This window comes from Camellia sinensis, chromosome 4 (assembly GCF_055761805.1).
Source record: "Camellia sinensis isolate YWXY chromosome 4, ASM5576180v1, whole genome shotgun sequence".
NCBI lineage: Eukaryota > Viridiplantae > Streptophyta > Magnoliopsida > Ericales > Theaceae > Camellia > Camellia sinensis.
The window spans coordinates 215,889,645-215,907,037 of record NC_138964.1 but is presented as its reverse complement, the minus strand read 5'-3'; the positions used below and the strand labels follow the sequence as shown (position 1 = coordinate 215,907,037).

At 31.5% G+C, this 17,393-nt stretch overlaps 2 protein-coding genes across 3 annotated transcripts in view; one reads left to right on the top strand and one right to left on the bottom strand.

The window, feature by feature from the left end:
* LOC114312884 (ATPase 11, plasma membrane-type) overlaps positions 1–3,192 on the top strand; it is a 13,702-nt gene extending 10,510 nt beyond the window's left edge. For both annotated transcript variants that reach the window (XM_082922726.1, XM_082922725.1), the window contains 8 exons: positions 1–16; positions 329–361; positions 516–597; positions 739–899; positions 1,877–2,062; positions 2,195–2,377; positions 2,494–2,675; positions 2,792–3,192. The exon at positions 1–16 is cut by the window's left edge and continues 223 nt beyond it. In XM_082922726.1, the coding sequence (XP_082778852.1) occupies positions 1–16; positions 329–361; positions 516–597; positions 739–899; positions 1,877–2,062; positions 2,195–2,377; positions 2,494–2,675; positions 2,792–2,888 (940 nt within the window). In that variant the 3' untranslated portion in view covers positions 2,889–3,192. The remainder of the gene's footprint in view (positions 17–328; positions 362–515; positions 598–738; positions 900–1,876; positions 2,063–2,194; positions 2,378–2,493; positions 2,676–2,791) is intronic.
* A 3,454-nt stretch (positions 3,193–6,646) lies between these two features.
* Positions 6,647–7,933, bottom strand: LOC114312821 (thioredoxin H2). The gene is made up of 3 exons (XM_028259107.2): positions 7,440–7,933; positions 7,221–7,343; positions 6,647–6,978 (listed from the first exon to the last, which is right to left on the bottom strand). Exons 1-3 carry the CDS (start codon positions 7,587–7,589, stop codon positions 6,829–6,831), a joined length of 423 nt encoding a protein of 140 aa, XP_028114908.1. The 5' UTR covers positions 7,590–7,933; the 3' UTR covers positions 6,647–6,828.
* Positions 7,934–17,393: the final 9,460 nt, after the last annotated feature.

Below are 17,393 nucleotides of genomic sequence, written 5' to 3'. Positions count from 1 at the left end.
GATGAAAAATTACACGGTAAGTAGAGCTGGCTCTAGGCCTAGACAAGGAGGCAGCCATTTGAGAGTCCTGTACATTTTCAAATGGTGAAATGGTAGAGCTTTTATTATCTAGGAGATGTGTGTCTTATTTGTTAACTTTATTTTCTTTTGAAAAAAAAGGAAAAGAAGTGAAATGTTATTCCTACTCCACTTCTTTATAAACGCACCCTAAAATTTGTCTTTTAGTGTGCATTGAGCCATAGGTATCAAACATATCTTTGTTAGCCAACTGCTGCTAGGACTATTCAAGTTACTAATTTTATTTATATCTTGGGTGTTATTGGTACAGATATATGCTGTTTCTATTACAATCCGTATTGTGGTAAGTTTTTTAATTTGGGATGACCATTGAAAACCCTCTTTTAAATTTTAATTTTCACTTTTAATATTATTATTATGAAGTATTTGATGGATCCTCTTGTTCATGGCTTGTAGTTTTCCTTTTACTTACTTCCCTTTTATCTCTGCTTTGACAGCTTGGTTTTATGTTACTCGCCCTCATATGGAAGTTTGATTTCCCACCCTTTATGGTGCTGATCATTGCCATCCTTAATGATGGTTTGTATTTTGTTACACTAAATACACATTCCCTTTTCCAGTTACCACATGCATGCATATTTCTTCTCATTTTCTTCATTATCTTGAAATACTGCTTTTGTGTGTGGTTCTCAATACTTAACTCCCTTTATGGCATGCCAGGTACCATTATGACAATATCAAAAGATAGGGTGAAACCGTCTCCTCAGCCTGACAGCTGGAAGCTGTCAGAGATTTTTGCTACTGGAATCATTCTTGGCAGTTACTTGGCCATGATGACTGTCATTTTCTTTTGGGCGGCATACGATACAGACATTTTTCCTGTAAGATACACTTATAACTAGATTAGATATCAAATGAATTTCACATTTTTTCTTCCTTCTAATTCATAATAAGTAAGCCCATTTCTAGTTCCTTTGTGTTTGTCATCATCATACAATTGGTTTTGTGATCTGCCATTGTGGGATCATCTGCATTGGTTCTGCTCTACCATTTCACTAAATCCAGAATTGTTGTTGGCTATGATTCCTTGTTTGAGGGCTCTACCATGACTAGTCATTCTCAATTGATGGAGTACGTTGTTGTTTTGAGCTCATCTGTAAGACTAACATAAACTTTGCTGTTATTTGTTGGCATCTTCATTATAGCATTTTTCATCTTTACTAAAATTGAGCTTCACCATATCTATCTTGGCACTCCATTGGATTGATAACTATTATGCTCCTTAGATCATTGCACGTTTGATTGCTTTCGTACAACTTTTCTGCCAGATTCTATAACTGTCCCAATCATTTCTCTTTTGGCCTCAGTGCTTAAATGAATTGGCAGTTTTTCAACAATACAAAGGATATTTTGGGAGTTAGAGATGAAGATGGAGTTGTTCAAAAATAAATAAATAAATAAATAAAAGAGTTCAAGAAGGAGACCAAACCTGGTCCTGGCTTAACGTAATAGTGTAGATTATTAAATTTGATTTATGGTTTGTATTGTTGAGAAATTTTCAAGAATTTATTATGTTTATATGCTTGTAATTTGCATATTGTTTTAGGCAGTAATGGCCTATGCAGTTGATAAATTCAAAATTTGGGGGAATAGCCTGATCTTGTGAAATTTATGACAATGCATTCCAAAGTTAGGCACTTTAACTATTCCTGTTTCATGTATTTTTACTTCTTTATTGAGTGGATGCTTCTGCTTTCCACTGATTTATCAGTGTCCTTTCTGTAAACATACGATGAATCTTAAGCTACACTGCTTGGTCTTAACACCTCTTTTTCCCTCTCCCTTGTGTAATTTGCAGCGTTTATTTGGAGTTCCAACTCTCCAAAAAACGGCTCATGATGACTTCAGGAAGCTTGCATCAGCCATATACCTTCAAGTGAGCATCATCAGTCAGGCTCTAATATTTGTGACACGTTCTAGGAGTTGGTCTTTTGTTGAACGTCCTGGCCTTTTGCTTGTGGTGGCTTTTATTATTGCTCAGTTGGTAAGTGAACTGATTTCTTTTCCTTTTCCTTTGCTTTTTCTTTTCCTTTCTTCAATTTCCACCCTCCATACAAGTGCCTCCTAATTACTTGAAGAAGCAGCTTTTAGGATATAATTTTATTTTCATGAGCAGATTGCTACATTGATCGCTGTTTATGCAAACTGGAGTTTTGCTGCTATTGAAGGGATTGGATGGGGCTGGGCTGGGGTGATCTGGCTTTATAACCTCATATTCTACTTCCCCCTTGATTTTATAAAGTTCGCTACCCGATATGCTTTAAGTGGAAGAGCTTGGGATCTGGTTATCGAGCAAAGGGTATGATATATATTTATTTATTCAATAAGTGGTTTCAGCAAATAAATATCTTGGTTGATTGTTATGTGGTAAAACTTTTGGTTGACTGTTATGTGGTAAAACTATTTATATTGCAGACCGCTTTCACACGGAAAAAGGATTTTGGGAGGGAAGAACGGGAGCTTAAATGGGCACATGCGCAGAGGACCCTCCATGGGCTGCAACCTCCTGAGTCCAAGGTGTTGTTCAGTGATCGCAGTACTTTCACAGATCTTAATCAGATGGCTGAAGAGGCAAAAAGACGAGCTGAGATTGCAAGGTAACTCATTACACATCAATCTTGTTTGAAATCTTCTAGTCTCTAATGTGTTGTCCAAGAGACAAATGACTTGGAGCAGATTATTTACAGCTGGTGTGTATATTTTCTCTCTCCAGGTTGAGAGAACTGCATACACTGAAAGGCCATGTTGAATCAGTTGTGAAGTTGAAGGGGCTTGATATTGACACAATTCAACAAGCATACACTGTTTGAGGGAGATCTATATTTTACTTCCTTTTGGTATATATAATAGTGTCAAAATCTTTAGCTTGGGATCCAATAGATAAAAACCCCACTCGAATCCCATTTTTGTTGTTGATCACCTAGAAGCTGCAACTTTATTTTGATTTGCGTAATGACTTAAAATGTCAGCACTTTCATTTTGCTGCTCTGCCCTTATGTTTTAATTATTAATATCGCTTGCACACCCCATATTAGTTTCTGTGCTGATGTGTGTTGTAACCATATGCCATTTTCCCGAGCATGGTGAATGAATTTTTTTTTTTGCCCCCTTAAATCTTGGATTTCTTCCCCAAACAAGTCCTCGCTGCTTGTGAGACTGGGTTGGGGACTTTGGTTTGTGGCTTGGAAACCATCGTCCATCTGTGATTAGGCAGTACTTTATATGAAATAGCCTTACAAATCAGTCCTATTTTGCCATTGTAAGGACGTATTTCCTACCCAATTTCTTCAAGACAAATAATGTGAAGTTTTCTTTTGCTTGTGCTGTATTTGCAGTTTTGCAGTTATATGTTTACAATTAAATATTTTGTAGATAGTAAATAATTTGTTTAAAATATCTTGAAATGCATAATCCTAAGTAAATGTTTGTGTGCTGGAATTAAAAAGATGTTGAACTTGTACCAATGACACTTGCATACAAGAAAGGTAAATGAGAAATATAAGGAAGAAAAATAGCACTTGGAAGAAAGGTTACTTGGTGATCTTGAAGCAATGTTTCACACTATTTAATGTGACACTTGCCTTGTTGTCTTTAAAAAATTAACATGAAATTGGAGTAATATTTCACGCAATTCAATATATGACACTAGTCTTGTTGTCTTTTAAAAATCAACACGAAAGTGGTAGATATTACTATTCTAACCAAATAAAATACAAGTTTGAGCAACACATGAATTGACTTAGGAGGACTATATACTCTAATTTTTCCTTGGAAAAGTATGACTCACCGGTACTTTATCCTAAATCTGTTATAGGGGTGTTCAAACTACCTAGTGAACCAAAAAATCAAACCAAATCGATCTCTTTGGATTGAGTTGATTTGGTTCTTGAGTGCATTGGTTTGGTTTTAAGTTTTCAAACCATCAAACCGATAGGATTACCAAGAATCAACCCGAGAACCGTATCTATTTATATATATACATATATATTAAAATTTTATTTATATTGACTTATTTTCACCTAATTGATCTATTATAATGGACTTGATTATACCTAATAACTTTCATTATACAAGAATTATTAGGTGAACGAATGAAGTAATAAAAGTTTGAGTTAGATTTCACAGTTGATTTAATATGTGCTGGTTATGTTGAAGCTTGAGTTTGATTTAATTTGTATTGACTTTTATTAAATAATATTTTATTCTTTGTTTGTGATATATTTAAATGATAAAGATTTGTTTATTTTAATTATTTATTATTGATTTGACTCAATTATTTTTAATATAGCAGAACCGTAATTCTAACCCGAATCAACCCGTGCTACATTGGGATGGTTTGGATTGGTTCTAGTGCATGATTTGGTTTGGGATCCAAAAACTTGAACCGATTGTGATTGAATTGGTTCTAAATTTAGTGTTAAACTGAACCAAATCAATCCATGAACGCCCCTAATTTGTTATATGGTTACTTGGCTAAAATGGCTTTTACAAGCTATGTTACAATTATTGGTCAGGCTGTGATGCCTTTCATTTGTAACGTTTGGATAGTTCCTTTTAGCCAGGGAACTACTTCAACCTATAAAAGAAAGAACAAATACTAAACTAACAAATTTTACAAATCTTTTCATCAACAAATCTGTAGATGTAACTTTAAAATTTAAAACAAGATCCACACGAATAATATGATAAATCAACTCATATCAGTAAGAAAGTCTTGTCAAAAAGATTAAGGTTGCGTTTGGTAAAGTTTTGTAAATATGATTTGAGAATATGAGTTATATTTTGAATTTGTGTGTTTTGAAATTATGATTTGAGTGTAGAAACTTTATTTGATTATGATTTTTTAATAGAGTATTAAATTGAGTTTTGAAAATTTGATTTGACATGTGAAGTAAGAAAATTTGTTTGGTTATTAGTTTTGGAAAGAATTTTCAAAACTTAATTCAAATTGTTATAACTCATAACAAAACACACTACTTTCACACTATTAAAAATTCTGATCAACACTCATAACCAATTTTTTTTTAAAATTCAATTAAAAAAATTTATTATTAACAGAAAATAACATTAATCAATTTTTTAATTGAAAATACTACAAAGGAAATAATTTTTTTTCAAAATAAATATTCAAAAAATTAAAATCATAAATATTTAAATAATTTAAATAATCTAAAAAATTTAATAAGTAAAAAATTTAAATAAATATTCAAAAAATTTTAATCCTAAAAATTTAAATAATTTAAATATTCAAAAAATTTAAATAATTTAAAATTTTAATATTTTAAATTTAAAAACAACTCTATACTCAAATCGTAACCAAACACATAAAACAAAACTTAATTAAGAAATTATTTTTAACTCATAACCAAACACATAATTCGAAACTTCATACTACTTTCACAACTCTACATTCAAATCGTAACCAAATACATAACAAAAAAATTAAAATATTTAAAAATATTTTTACAAAATAGAGTTTGAATTTATTTTTATAAAATATTTTAAAATCTAAATAATTAAAATCGTAATATTTAAAAATTAAAATATTTAAAAATATTCAAAAAATTAAAAAATTAAAAAAAATCGTAACATATTTAAATATTAAAATATTTTAAATCTTAACAAAATTAAAATATTAATTTGAATTGAATTTTTAAAAAAAATTTGAATTATGTGTTTGGTTATGAGTTTTGAAAAATAATGATTATGTTTTGAATTAAGTTTTGAGAAATGAGTGTAGAATTATGATTTAAAAATTCAAAACAAACACTACACTAAAATCAATAGATATAACTATAATTTAAGAGAGTTACCGAACGGCGCCTGAATTTCTAACAGCATTACTTGGGTTGTACTTTCTTGCCTGCAAATCATCTCCCCACGGATGATAAGTGTTTCGATTCCCTCACTCACTGTCACAACACAAGGCACCGCAAATTCTTTTAACAGAATTCTCAAAAGCATCCTCAGAAAATCTTGAATTTCTCCTTCCTCGATGAACTGAGAGCGCCTCCAACATTTACTTTTTTCTTTCATCAAAATTTGATGAAAGAAGTTCAGTTTTAGTGTTCCACCGTTAACATCAAACCAATATCATATTCAGAATATCATAAACTTATCATTAAATTGAGAATATTTGGAGCCTTTCATCGAATTACGATAGATAGCCGTTGAGACCATACATCGAACGACTAGCCGATTGTCCTCCCGGACAACCTCCCGATTGTTCTCCCGAACAACCTCTTCCTTGCTTCAGACTTCCAGAAAATTTACACTAACCGATCGACCGCCCAGACATCCTCCCGATTAACCGGTGGTTTGATGAAAAATGAAAACTTTCCGTTAGAATGCTCAATATCAGATGAAGCATTTTCTCAAATTTTTACTCAAATTTAATAAAAAAGAGAGAGTAAACGTTAGAAATGTTCCACATCACCATATCCCCTTTAACCTACATTAAAATTTTAATCTATATATCACCACTTTCATTTATCTAATTTCTCCTATAAAGTATATGTGGTTTTAGATTATACCCACATAACCATAGAACATAAAAATCAATCACAAATGAAGGTAAATGCAAGCAAATTCATATTTTCAATTGAAGGCAAATTGAGTTTGCAAGTTTCCAATTACCAAACAACAGACACATTCAACACAATCAACATCACAATTGGTTCTCATTCTCTGCATAAATAAGCAAACGAAACATAGAAGGATAATGAGTGAATTGTTTACTAATCAAATCAATCAAGCAGCAAACTTTGGTTTCTCTCTGTGCTTCTCAACCATCTTCTCCAGCTCATCCTTCTTCGCCCCAACGATCCTCCCAACCTCCTTCCCTTGCTTCAGCAACACGAACGTCGGCATCCCCTGCACCCCAAACTCCTGCGCCACATCCTATCATTTCCCCCACCCCCAAATTCAATCGATCGATCGATCAGTTCAAAGATTAATGAAAAAATTAACCATGCTACTTACTATCAGAAAAATATTTCAGATTCATGAAAAAATTTGTAACTTGCAATTATTAATGTGTACAAATAAAGTTTATAACTTACTACTTACTTGTAATTTAAAAATAAATAAATAAAAAATAAAAATCTCAATTACCCCTGAAAATCAAAGTAAGAGAAGTTTACCGATAATTCATCGACATCGATTTTGACGAACTCGACATCGGTGAACTTGGCGGCCATGGCGTGAATTGCCGGCTCTATGAACTTGCAGGGCCCACACCACGATGCCGAGAAATCCACCACCATCTTCACAAACAAAAAGAATCAGATCTGGAAAGCTGAAATTCAATAAAGATTCCAACATAGGAACCCTAATTTATATATATATGATATGGGTAATACCAATTTGGGGATTTGTTTGGAGGAATTGAAGTGAAGTTGCCATCTGTTGGATGAGTGGAATGATAGGACGCGAGATGGCTCCGACGATGAAGATGATTCTTCGGCCGTGGCAGCTCCTCCGCCCAGAAGACTAGACAGAATCGCACCCATTCTTCTTCGCTCTCTCGTTCTCTCCGTCCAAAGAGCCAAAAACTTGAATGCAAGGGTACACCAACCAATATGAGTTTTTGAGGAGTTACATATTCTGTTTAGTTTTTGATTATTTTAGAAGGTTTAAATTTTTATATTTGAGAAGGTAATTGAATTTTTTTATAGTTATATGTGATATTTATAAAAAAAAAATAAAATAATTATAAATTTAATATAATATTTTATTTTATTAATTATTTTAATTTTTTTTATCTTTTAATATTATTTTAACCAAAAAAATAAAAAAAAATTACTTCCCAAACAGTACAAATGTCCAATAAACTCACTTTATTACAGAGACACGTACGAAAAACGGGATATGCTCGCTCGCTTAATACCTCATCTCCCACTATCTCTTGTATGCTCTACGCAGATTTTAATTCGGATTCTCCTTTATTTCCTGGGTCTTACAATAAAAATTATTTATATAAAAAATTAATTTTATTAAATAACTATAAACATAAACATAAAAATAAATTATATTTTATTTTAATAAATCAACACTAAATATAATTAAATTTAAATAATTCATTTTATATAATAAAATATGATTGTTTTACATATTTATAATTATCTAATAAAACTGATTTTTTACATGAATAACCTTCATTGCAAGGCTTATGAGATAAATAGTTCAGATTATTGACGCGAATATAAATTGAAACCTACAAGAAAAGTATGGAGAAGCATTGAGAGATGAGGTATAAAGTGGAGTTTATCCCAAAAAAAAACTATCTGTGTACAATGTGATATTTTGCATCAACTTGATAATAATCAACAATAAGCAATACTATGAACCCAGAGTTAACTACTTAGAAATTATTAAAAATTATCGTCTTATGGTTCAGATTTATTCTACATATAAATCATTCACACAAATTTAATCTCTACCACATAATCACCAACCCAAAAAAAATTAGGTGGTTTAGTCTAGGTTACTTGACTTTTACATCAACAATTTTAAGAGTTGTTTGAGAATAGACTATTTTGATAACTTTTTACGAAAAAATATGTTAAAAAATAAAGAATTAGTGTGACTAAAAAAAGGTAAAAAGAGCATAAGCATACTTTTTTAGATGGTGGCAAACAACCCTTTAGATAACGTGTTGGTATTAGTGCATCTCTCAAGAAATCTTTAAATGAGGCGTGCTAACTATTTGGCAACTTGGTTTTTGGATTTTTTTTTTTTTTTTTTTTCACTACAAGATAAATGTTTTATAAAATTAAAAAAAATAAATCTAAACAAAATATCACATCAAATCTCATAATCATTTCACTTTTTTTTCCCATAAATATAACATCCAATCACAAAAAAACTCAATTATCTTCCCAAATAGAAATTTTTTTTTCTCCAATAAAATCCTACAACTAAAAAAATTTACAAAAAAACCCACTTCCCAAACACCCACAATTAGTATTGTCATATTTTACTTAGGGAGATTTAATGATAGATCCCTCACGGTCTAATTTGTCTTTCAAAAGAATAAGAATTATATAGATCATTTCAAACTTATTTCTTTTAATATACCATCCTCATAGTCATCCTATAAAGTCATCCTATGTAAGAATGTATGTATCAGCTCTCCTATAAAGTCATCCTCACAATATATTTCAGAATAAAATTTTACTTTAAATCTTAGTAAACTTTATTCTGATTCAAAATAAAATTTTACTTTATTACTCTGAATTAGAGTAAAATTTATTATAATTCAAAGTAAAATTTTATATTGTTAAGCACACATATTGCCTTAAAAATAAAAATAAAAATAAAAATAAAAATAAAAATAGAGAGATAGAGATAGAGAGAACACTATATTGTCTTAGATCTGGTTCAAACCAGAGTAAAATTTTACTATCTGAAAAACAGAGCATCATGAGGAGATAAAGAGAAAGAGAGGGAGAGAATATAGATCTGAGATGATAGATTTCAAATTTGAGGTCTTGGAGGTTAAGGATAACGATGGTGGTTGCCTATGGTATAATGTCATCGAATGACACTGGTGGTTGAAATGGTAGTTGTGAAACAGTGGTGGTGGTAGCGGTGACAAACAACACCTATGGTTAAGACGGTGTTGGTGGAGATGGCGGAGGTGATGGAAACGATGGTAATCATGATAGTCGTGATAGTAGAGATGATGATGATGGTGGTGGTAAAGAGAGCTCTAGAGATAGAGAAAGAAAGAGCTGGGAGAGAGATGACAATCTGATAGAGAGAAAGAGGAGAAAGATAGAGAGTGTGTGTGTATGAAGGGGCAAATTTGTCACACAAAATGTAAATCTGAAATTTTTTGTCCTTTATATAAGACTTAATAATTATGAGAGAGTTTTGAAAATATAATTTTTATTTTTTGGCCCTTTTAACAATAAAAAAGAAGGTAAGAAGGATTTATGGTCAAATTTTCCGTTTACTTACTCCAATGGATTAAACTATTATAATAGTTATTTTAACAAAATTATTTAAGGTTAATTACATTTGAAGAGACTTGGGAGGCCACTATTATAATAGTTATTTTAGCAAAATTATTTAAGGCTAGTTACATTTGAAGAGTTTTGGGAGACTCTTTAACTAGTTTGTGTTTATAGATAAGTAAAATAAAGAGTAATGTTGGCGTGTATAAATAAATAAAAAAAAGGCAAAATAAAGAATTACATTTTTTTATATTTTAACTAGTGAAAAATGAAGAATATGATTGGAGTTACTCTTAGCAGTTGCCACACATTTACGTGTATAACTTAAATAAATAAATAAAAAATACTTATTGTATATTAGTAAACTTAAATTCCAAGATTTAAGTCTTATTCATTCCGTTTATTTATTTATTTATTTTCAAGAAAAAAATAAAAGACACGTGACATAATGAGAAGCAAGCAAAGGCTTTGACACCAAATTTAGTCTTTACTTAATATAAAGGTATAAATTATAAAAAGTGAAAAAGGAAAAAACTATACATAAAATTTATGTTTCATTTGTTTTGACAAAAAAATATATATATTTAAGTTTTTAACAAAAATAAAAATAAAAAATTTATATAGGGGTAATTATATTTAGTATTGTTGCACTTTTACCAAAATCTAACTTTTATTCATTTACTTTCAATTATAATAGTCAATTCTTTACATTTTTAAGTTAAGTTGTAATATCATCATTCCATTTATCTACGTTAAAAAGTTAACGAAAATTTTCATTTGAAATATATATGATTTTTTTTTTGGATCAGCAAAAAGAAAGCTTTATTGATGGAAAAACATACAAAGTATGGTTGTAACGTCCTCAAAATAATACATAAAACCCAACATTTTTGACATGCATAGATATAAGAGAAATAAACATCTTTTCATTCATCAGAGTAGTTAAGTACAAAAGTATTACATGTTGACAACAAAAGGAAATGCCTTATGAGCTTACAACTTTCTAAGTCAACACTTGGGTACAAAAGAGAGCACTAACTCAAATACACTTGAAGCCCTTGGCTTGAATTTACATGTAATATCAAAATAACCAAAATAACTAAAGAGAGTCTTCAACTCCCAGAACCTCCCAAGCTATGTCCTTGGAGGTAGCATATCACCTGAACTTGAAAATGATATCTCATATAGGGTGAGCCACAGCCCAGTAGAGATATACTAAACCAGATATAAGCAATGACTAAAACAATATCATTTGATAGATGGTTAACACTTATAATCCAATTTATATCACAATACAGTTCCATGACAATCAAGTCCATGTTACGTCCCACTTTCCTTTACTTATCCAATTTTCCATTTACACAAACATGGCTCAGAACCTGGCCAAACAATTTTCATGAGACAACAACTCATATAAAAATACTTTCAATATCAATAATTCAAATGAGACTAAAGCTCATATTAAAACACTTCCATACTTCAAGTGATACACATATTTGTTGTATCAATGGAGTTCATCCCCTATCTTCTCCCAAAACAAGTTTGAGAGTCCATCCCCTATCTTCCCTCAAACCATGGAGTACATCCCCTATCTCTTCCCAAATAATATGCATATACAATGTAATAGAACACTTGTCATATGCAATAATCAATTAATACACGTATTTGATGTATTATTCCAATCGTCATATACAATGACATAACACGTTTGATTAGTTTCAGTTTTCCCTAATCAACATACAGTGTCTACAACAATCAAGATTATCCTCCACCGATAGTCCAAAGCAGTTATTTCTAAACAGATAATAAATGCACCAAACAGATATAATCTCAACATTTTCATAGGTGAGTGATAAATTAATCCAACTACACCATTCAATCCTATAATTTCTCAATTTCATGGATCTCAACTCAATTTCTCATTTTCCCGAATTAATTAAACAAATTAATTTATTACAACAATTAGGGCATTTACCCCTTTCCTCAAATATTGATCCCAAGACCAAATTCCATCAATTCAACTCTCAAGCCCACATTTCCAAGGCTTTAAATACACATGAGGCTTTAAAACACAAAACCCCTCTTTTATAAATTACAAACTAAACCCTAGCTTTTCCCAAAATTACCAAACTACACCAACTAATCAAAATGCATAAAACTTATGTCAAAACTCATAAGATGGAGTAGGTTATCCCTACCTCGAAATTAGAAGCCCAAAGGAGAAGATGGTAAAAACCCAAAGTGTTCCAAATCCACAACTTTTCAGATTAAAATGTAGTCCACACGACCCTTTACCTTTCTTGCAAAGAGATTAGGGTAGGAACACACTAGAAATAGATGAAACCCTAGAGAGAAGGTAAGTGTAGAGAGAGAGAGAGAGCCAAATCTAGGGTTTTGAGATGAAAAGTGTATCAAAAATGATGAAGGGGACGGCTGCTGTGTACTGATATAATAGAGGCTCGCTCGAGCGAAGGAGTGGTCGCTTGAGCGACCAGACACAAAGATACCTCGCTCAAGCATAGAAAGCCTTGCTCGAGCCAACAATTCGAAGCTTCAGGTATGTAACCCAGAAGCACGCTCGAGTGAAGAAACCTAAAACATAGTCCTCGCTCGCTCGAACGAAGGAAAGCTCGCTCGAGCCAAGGCTGCGTCAGAACAAAACCTGAAGACACACAAAACTCGCTCGAGTGTACAAACTCTCGCTCGAGCGAAGAAGCAACAACACAAGGCTCGCTCGAGCGACAAAGTCCTGGCTCGAGCGAAGAGACTAAAAACTGGACAGCAACCATTTGCTTTCAATCACAGTCAACCTGTAACAAACCTGCCCAAAACACCCTAAAACTCATATTCAAAGTATTGAAGAACGGAAACAAGATAAATACATCAACCACACCACGGAACCTAAGTCCGGAATACAATAATCAATGGAGGGAAAACCGGGATCGCTATAATGGTAACATACATCAATAAAGAGGAGAGTACAAAAAATATCACAGTGAAACACCTAAATCCCAACTAGGTTGGCACCTAGATGCACACCAAATCATCTGCTAGCACAAAGTCTAAACTCCAAGTTGGTGAGTAACCAACATACAGAGCATAAACAAAACTAGCAAACACTAGAAACCACAAATACACCTATAAACTAGCAAACAAAACTAGCAAACAGATTACCCCTTACAACTATTAATCTCCACCCACATCAGAATGCAGCAGTAGAATCCTCTGCTGGATTAACCAACATCAGTTCAGCAGATCCCACTGCAGTCCACAGATAGCAGATCATTCTACTAAGGGACATAGCAGCAAAGCACATAGCAGAACAGCAAAGTATAACAGTTCAGCCAAGCACAGAGCAGATCCGCAAATCAAACCAACAGCCAAGCATAACAAATCAATCCAAAAGTTCAATATCCCATTAACTGTTGCAGCAGTTGCCAACAGAGGTTGGAGAAACCACCAGTCAACCACCATTCAACCAAACACACAAAACTTCTATGCATTATTTCTTGCAGCAAGTGCCAGCAGAAGTTGGGGAAGCCACCAATCAACCACCATTCAGCCACCATTTTGGATGCACTACAGTGCAGCAAACACCTCACTGCAATACAGTGTAGCCATCAACAGCATCACAGAAACAAAAGCAAAAGCAGCAAACCAAAAACATAGTCACAGCAATGCCTCACTCCCTCATGTCATGATGTAGAGAAAATATTTGAAAAGAAAGATTTATACTGATCTTTAAATCTGCTATCACCTGCCAAAAACAAAGCTGAACTTCCCAATCAGAGCCTGATCTGCCTTAAAATGAACTAAAGACCTGGACTGAAAAAGTTAAAAGTTTTTCAATAAGGTTTCACCCATATGGCATTCCTGATCTTGAGCAACACACAAAACACCAAGAAAACTCACAACCACAGAGCAAGAACCCACTCACTAACCCCAATTAGATTGGAAACCAGAAGCTCACATCAACAATACAAGCAACCACCATGCTACTGATACTGCTCTCCCTGGACAAAAGCTCACTAACCCAAATTCCACTTCCCTGTGTCACAAACCCCAATCAGCAGCAGGTCACATTATTCTTGAGTTTATAATTTTCACACCAACCATTACTTCAAAAATTGAGATAAACCACAGTACAATTTTCATTTTTTTGAACCAATAGACTTTCTCACCTGCTGCAGATTATTCACAAAGTCATGAACAGAGTACAACTTGCCCAAAGAGTGGTTCTTCATCCAGATTGCTACCCTTGTCTTGATAAGATCAGCCAAGTCCACATAAGTTGTTTGTGTACCATTGAAAATTATGTCATTTCTACATTTCTACATTTCCATATTGACCACAACACTGCACATGGCAAAGCTTTCCAAATCTGCAGTTCACCCTTCTTGAATTTCCAACCATTCCACCAATTGAGAAACCTTACAATGGATTCAGGAGTTACCCATTGACACCCTCACTAGTTAATTATCTCAACCCATATTTTCCAAACAAAATGGCAATTAAGCATAATATGGTCTACTGTTTCTGGTTCAGAATTACAAAAGGCACAGGCTACATCTATACCATTATGTATGACACCAAGTCTTTGAAGCCACACTGAGGTTTTTAATCTGCCTTTCTAGACCAGCCAAGTTAAGAATTATGCCTTTGGAGGGGCATGATTATCCCAGATAAGGGGAGGTAAGGCTAAGTCTGGACCATGAAGTGATTCACACCAGTTGAACACTGATTTAACTTTAAAAATCCCAGAGTTGTCAGCACTCCACCTGAGTGAGTCCTCTGCTCCAGTAATTAACATTGGGCCTGATCCCAACAAAGTATGTAATTTTGCAACTTCCTCCTCCTCCTAAGCCAAAAGTTGTCTCCTAAACCTTAAGTTTCAGTTGCACAAACTTAGCTCATTGTTGATAAAAAAACTTCAGTGTTTCATTCTTATCTAAAGACAAATTAAAGAGTTTAGGGAAACACTCTAGTAATCTTATCTCCCCGCACCAAATATCACTCCAAAATGAAATTCTATTGCCATCTCCAATTATTATTTTGATATTCTCCATGAAGTACCTTAATAACCCATTGCTGGAAGGTAGTACACCAATGATATCACTCCAAACAGTTGACATGGATGCATTTATACCCAGGTGTGGGAACCATTTCCCCCCTTCAGTCTTATATTTGCTGCATATAAGATTTTTCCACAAAACATTCTTTTCAAATCCGAACCTCCACCACCATTTCAGTAGTAAGCAAGAATTAACAATTCTGATGTCACGGATTCCCAGTCCACCTTTAGCTTTATTAATTGCTAACTCTTTCCACTTGACAAGGTGAACTTTTCTTCTCACTTCTGTGTCTCCCCACAAAAACGCAGCTTGAACCTTCTCTATTTCTTTAGCAACCCCCACAAGTATTCTAAAAATGGACATATAATAATGAGGAAGATTGGACGTCACAGCTTTAATCATTGTTATCCTCCCAGCAAAAGATATTACCTTTCTTTTCCAACCAGCAAGCTAAATATATATGATTTTTATTGCAAAATTTCGCTTTAATTCTCATACTTTCACAAAAATTTCGTTTTGGTCCTTCGCTTTTATTTTTAGTTAGTATTATTAATGTTAGATGGATAAAATAATGATATTGGAACTTGGTTTAAAATATAAGGAATTAATTGTTAGAATTAAAATTAAAAAACCAAAATAAGATTTTAATAAAAATATAAATGTACTGAATGTAACTAGTAGTTAACTTGTGTATTCACGGGCTAAACATATTTGTTTTAAAATATATATTTTTATAAAATTTAGTTAAATTATTTATATTCTTGAATATATAAAATATTTTTAAAAATTGTTAAATTGGAGAAAAAAGAAGCAATAATTTAAATTTTAAATAATAATTCTAATTATTTATTTTAATAATTTTAGTTGTATCGTTCCATAAAAGCATTACTTAAATCAACACATATAATAATTTTAAATAAATTATTTGTGCATATTTTAATAATTTTAGCTTTATCGTATTATAAAAAATATAAATTAAATAAATATATAATAATTTTAAATTATATTAAATTATAACACAAAGAAAGAAACATTCATTCGATAATTTTAACCTTTCATGCTACAAAAATTGTAACTAAAATAAAAATATATAGTAAGTTTATATGATATTAAATTATAACTTGATATTAGCAATAATTGCTATAAAATTAGAAGTGATTTTAATTATTTTAAAAACTTAATATAATTAATATTATAAATAAGATAGACATAAAAATAAGAAATAATTTTAATATTTTTTTTAAAAAAAAGTGAAAAAGTATAATAAAATTAATTAGTAAAGTATTTTTAGTATGCCTAATTCTATTAGGTTTTGTTTATGGTAATTTAGATTAGGCAGAAGTCTTTTAAATAATAAATTTAAAAAAGAATTTTGGTAAAAAGATATATTGATGTGATGTTTTAATATAAATATATAAAAAAAATAGAGATGTGTCACTTAGGAAAGAGAAAAATTGAGAGCAAACATTACTTTTAATAATTTTAACCTTTCGTGTTACAAGAACGTAACTTAAATAAATTTATATGATATTAAATTATAACTTGATATTAAAAATAACTATTTTAAAATTAAAAATGATTCTAATTATTTAAGAAATTCAAAATAATTAATATTATAAATAAGATAGACATAAAAATAAGAAATAAGTTTTATTTTATTTAAAAAAAAAGTGAAAAAAAGTACAATAAAATTAATTGGTAAATTATTTTTAGTATGTATAATTCTATTAGATTTTGTTTATGGGTAATTTAGATTAAGTATAAGTCTTTTAAATATTAAGGGATTGTTTGGCAATGACTTTTTTAGTTGACTTTTTGATTTTTTTGACTTTCTTAACCTGGGACTTTTTTGTTTATTTGGTTTTCTTTTTTGGCTTTTTTAGCTTTTTGACTTTGAAATGGCAATTTTTTTGTCCTTTTGTGATTTTTTGACCTTTTTTTGTTCTTTTGTGATTTTTTAGCCCGGGATGAAAACCAAATCAGGGCTAAATTTTAGGGAAAAAAAATGGTAAAAAGTTATATTGATGTGACATTTTAATTTTAAAAAAAAAGGTGTGTCACATAGGAGAAAGAAAAATTATGAGCAAAAAATTTTGGTAAAAAGATATATTGATGCGGCATATGAGAAAGAAAAATGGAGAGCAAACACTATTTTTAATAATATACTTGTAGTTGACCCGTACAATGCACATGCTATTTTTTTAAAAAAAAATATTTGATGGTACAATGTGTGTTATAAAAGAATAATTTTAATTTAAAATTAAAATTAAAGTTTGATTTTTAT

Bases quoted from the DNA above. Each gene is read 5' to 3' on its own strand.
- LOC114312821 (XM_028259107.2), bottom strand. From the start codon at position 7,589: ATGGGTGCGATTCTGTCTAGTCTTCTGGGCGGAGGAGCTGCCACGGCC. The intron at 7,344-7,439 runs GTATTACCCATA...TTGTTTGTGAAG, and splicing joins CCAAACAAATCCCCAAATTG to ATGGTGGTGGATTTCTCGGC. The intron at 6,979-7,220 runs GTAAACTTCTCT...GGGAAATGATAG, and splicing joins TCGATGTCGATGAATTATCG to GATGTGGCGCAGGAGTTTGG.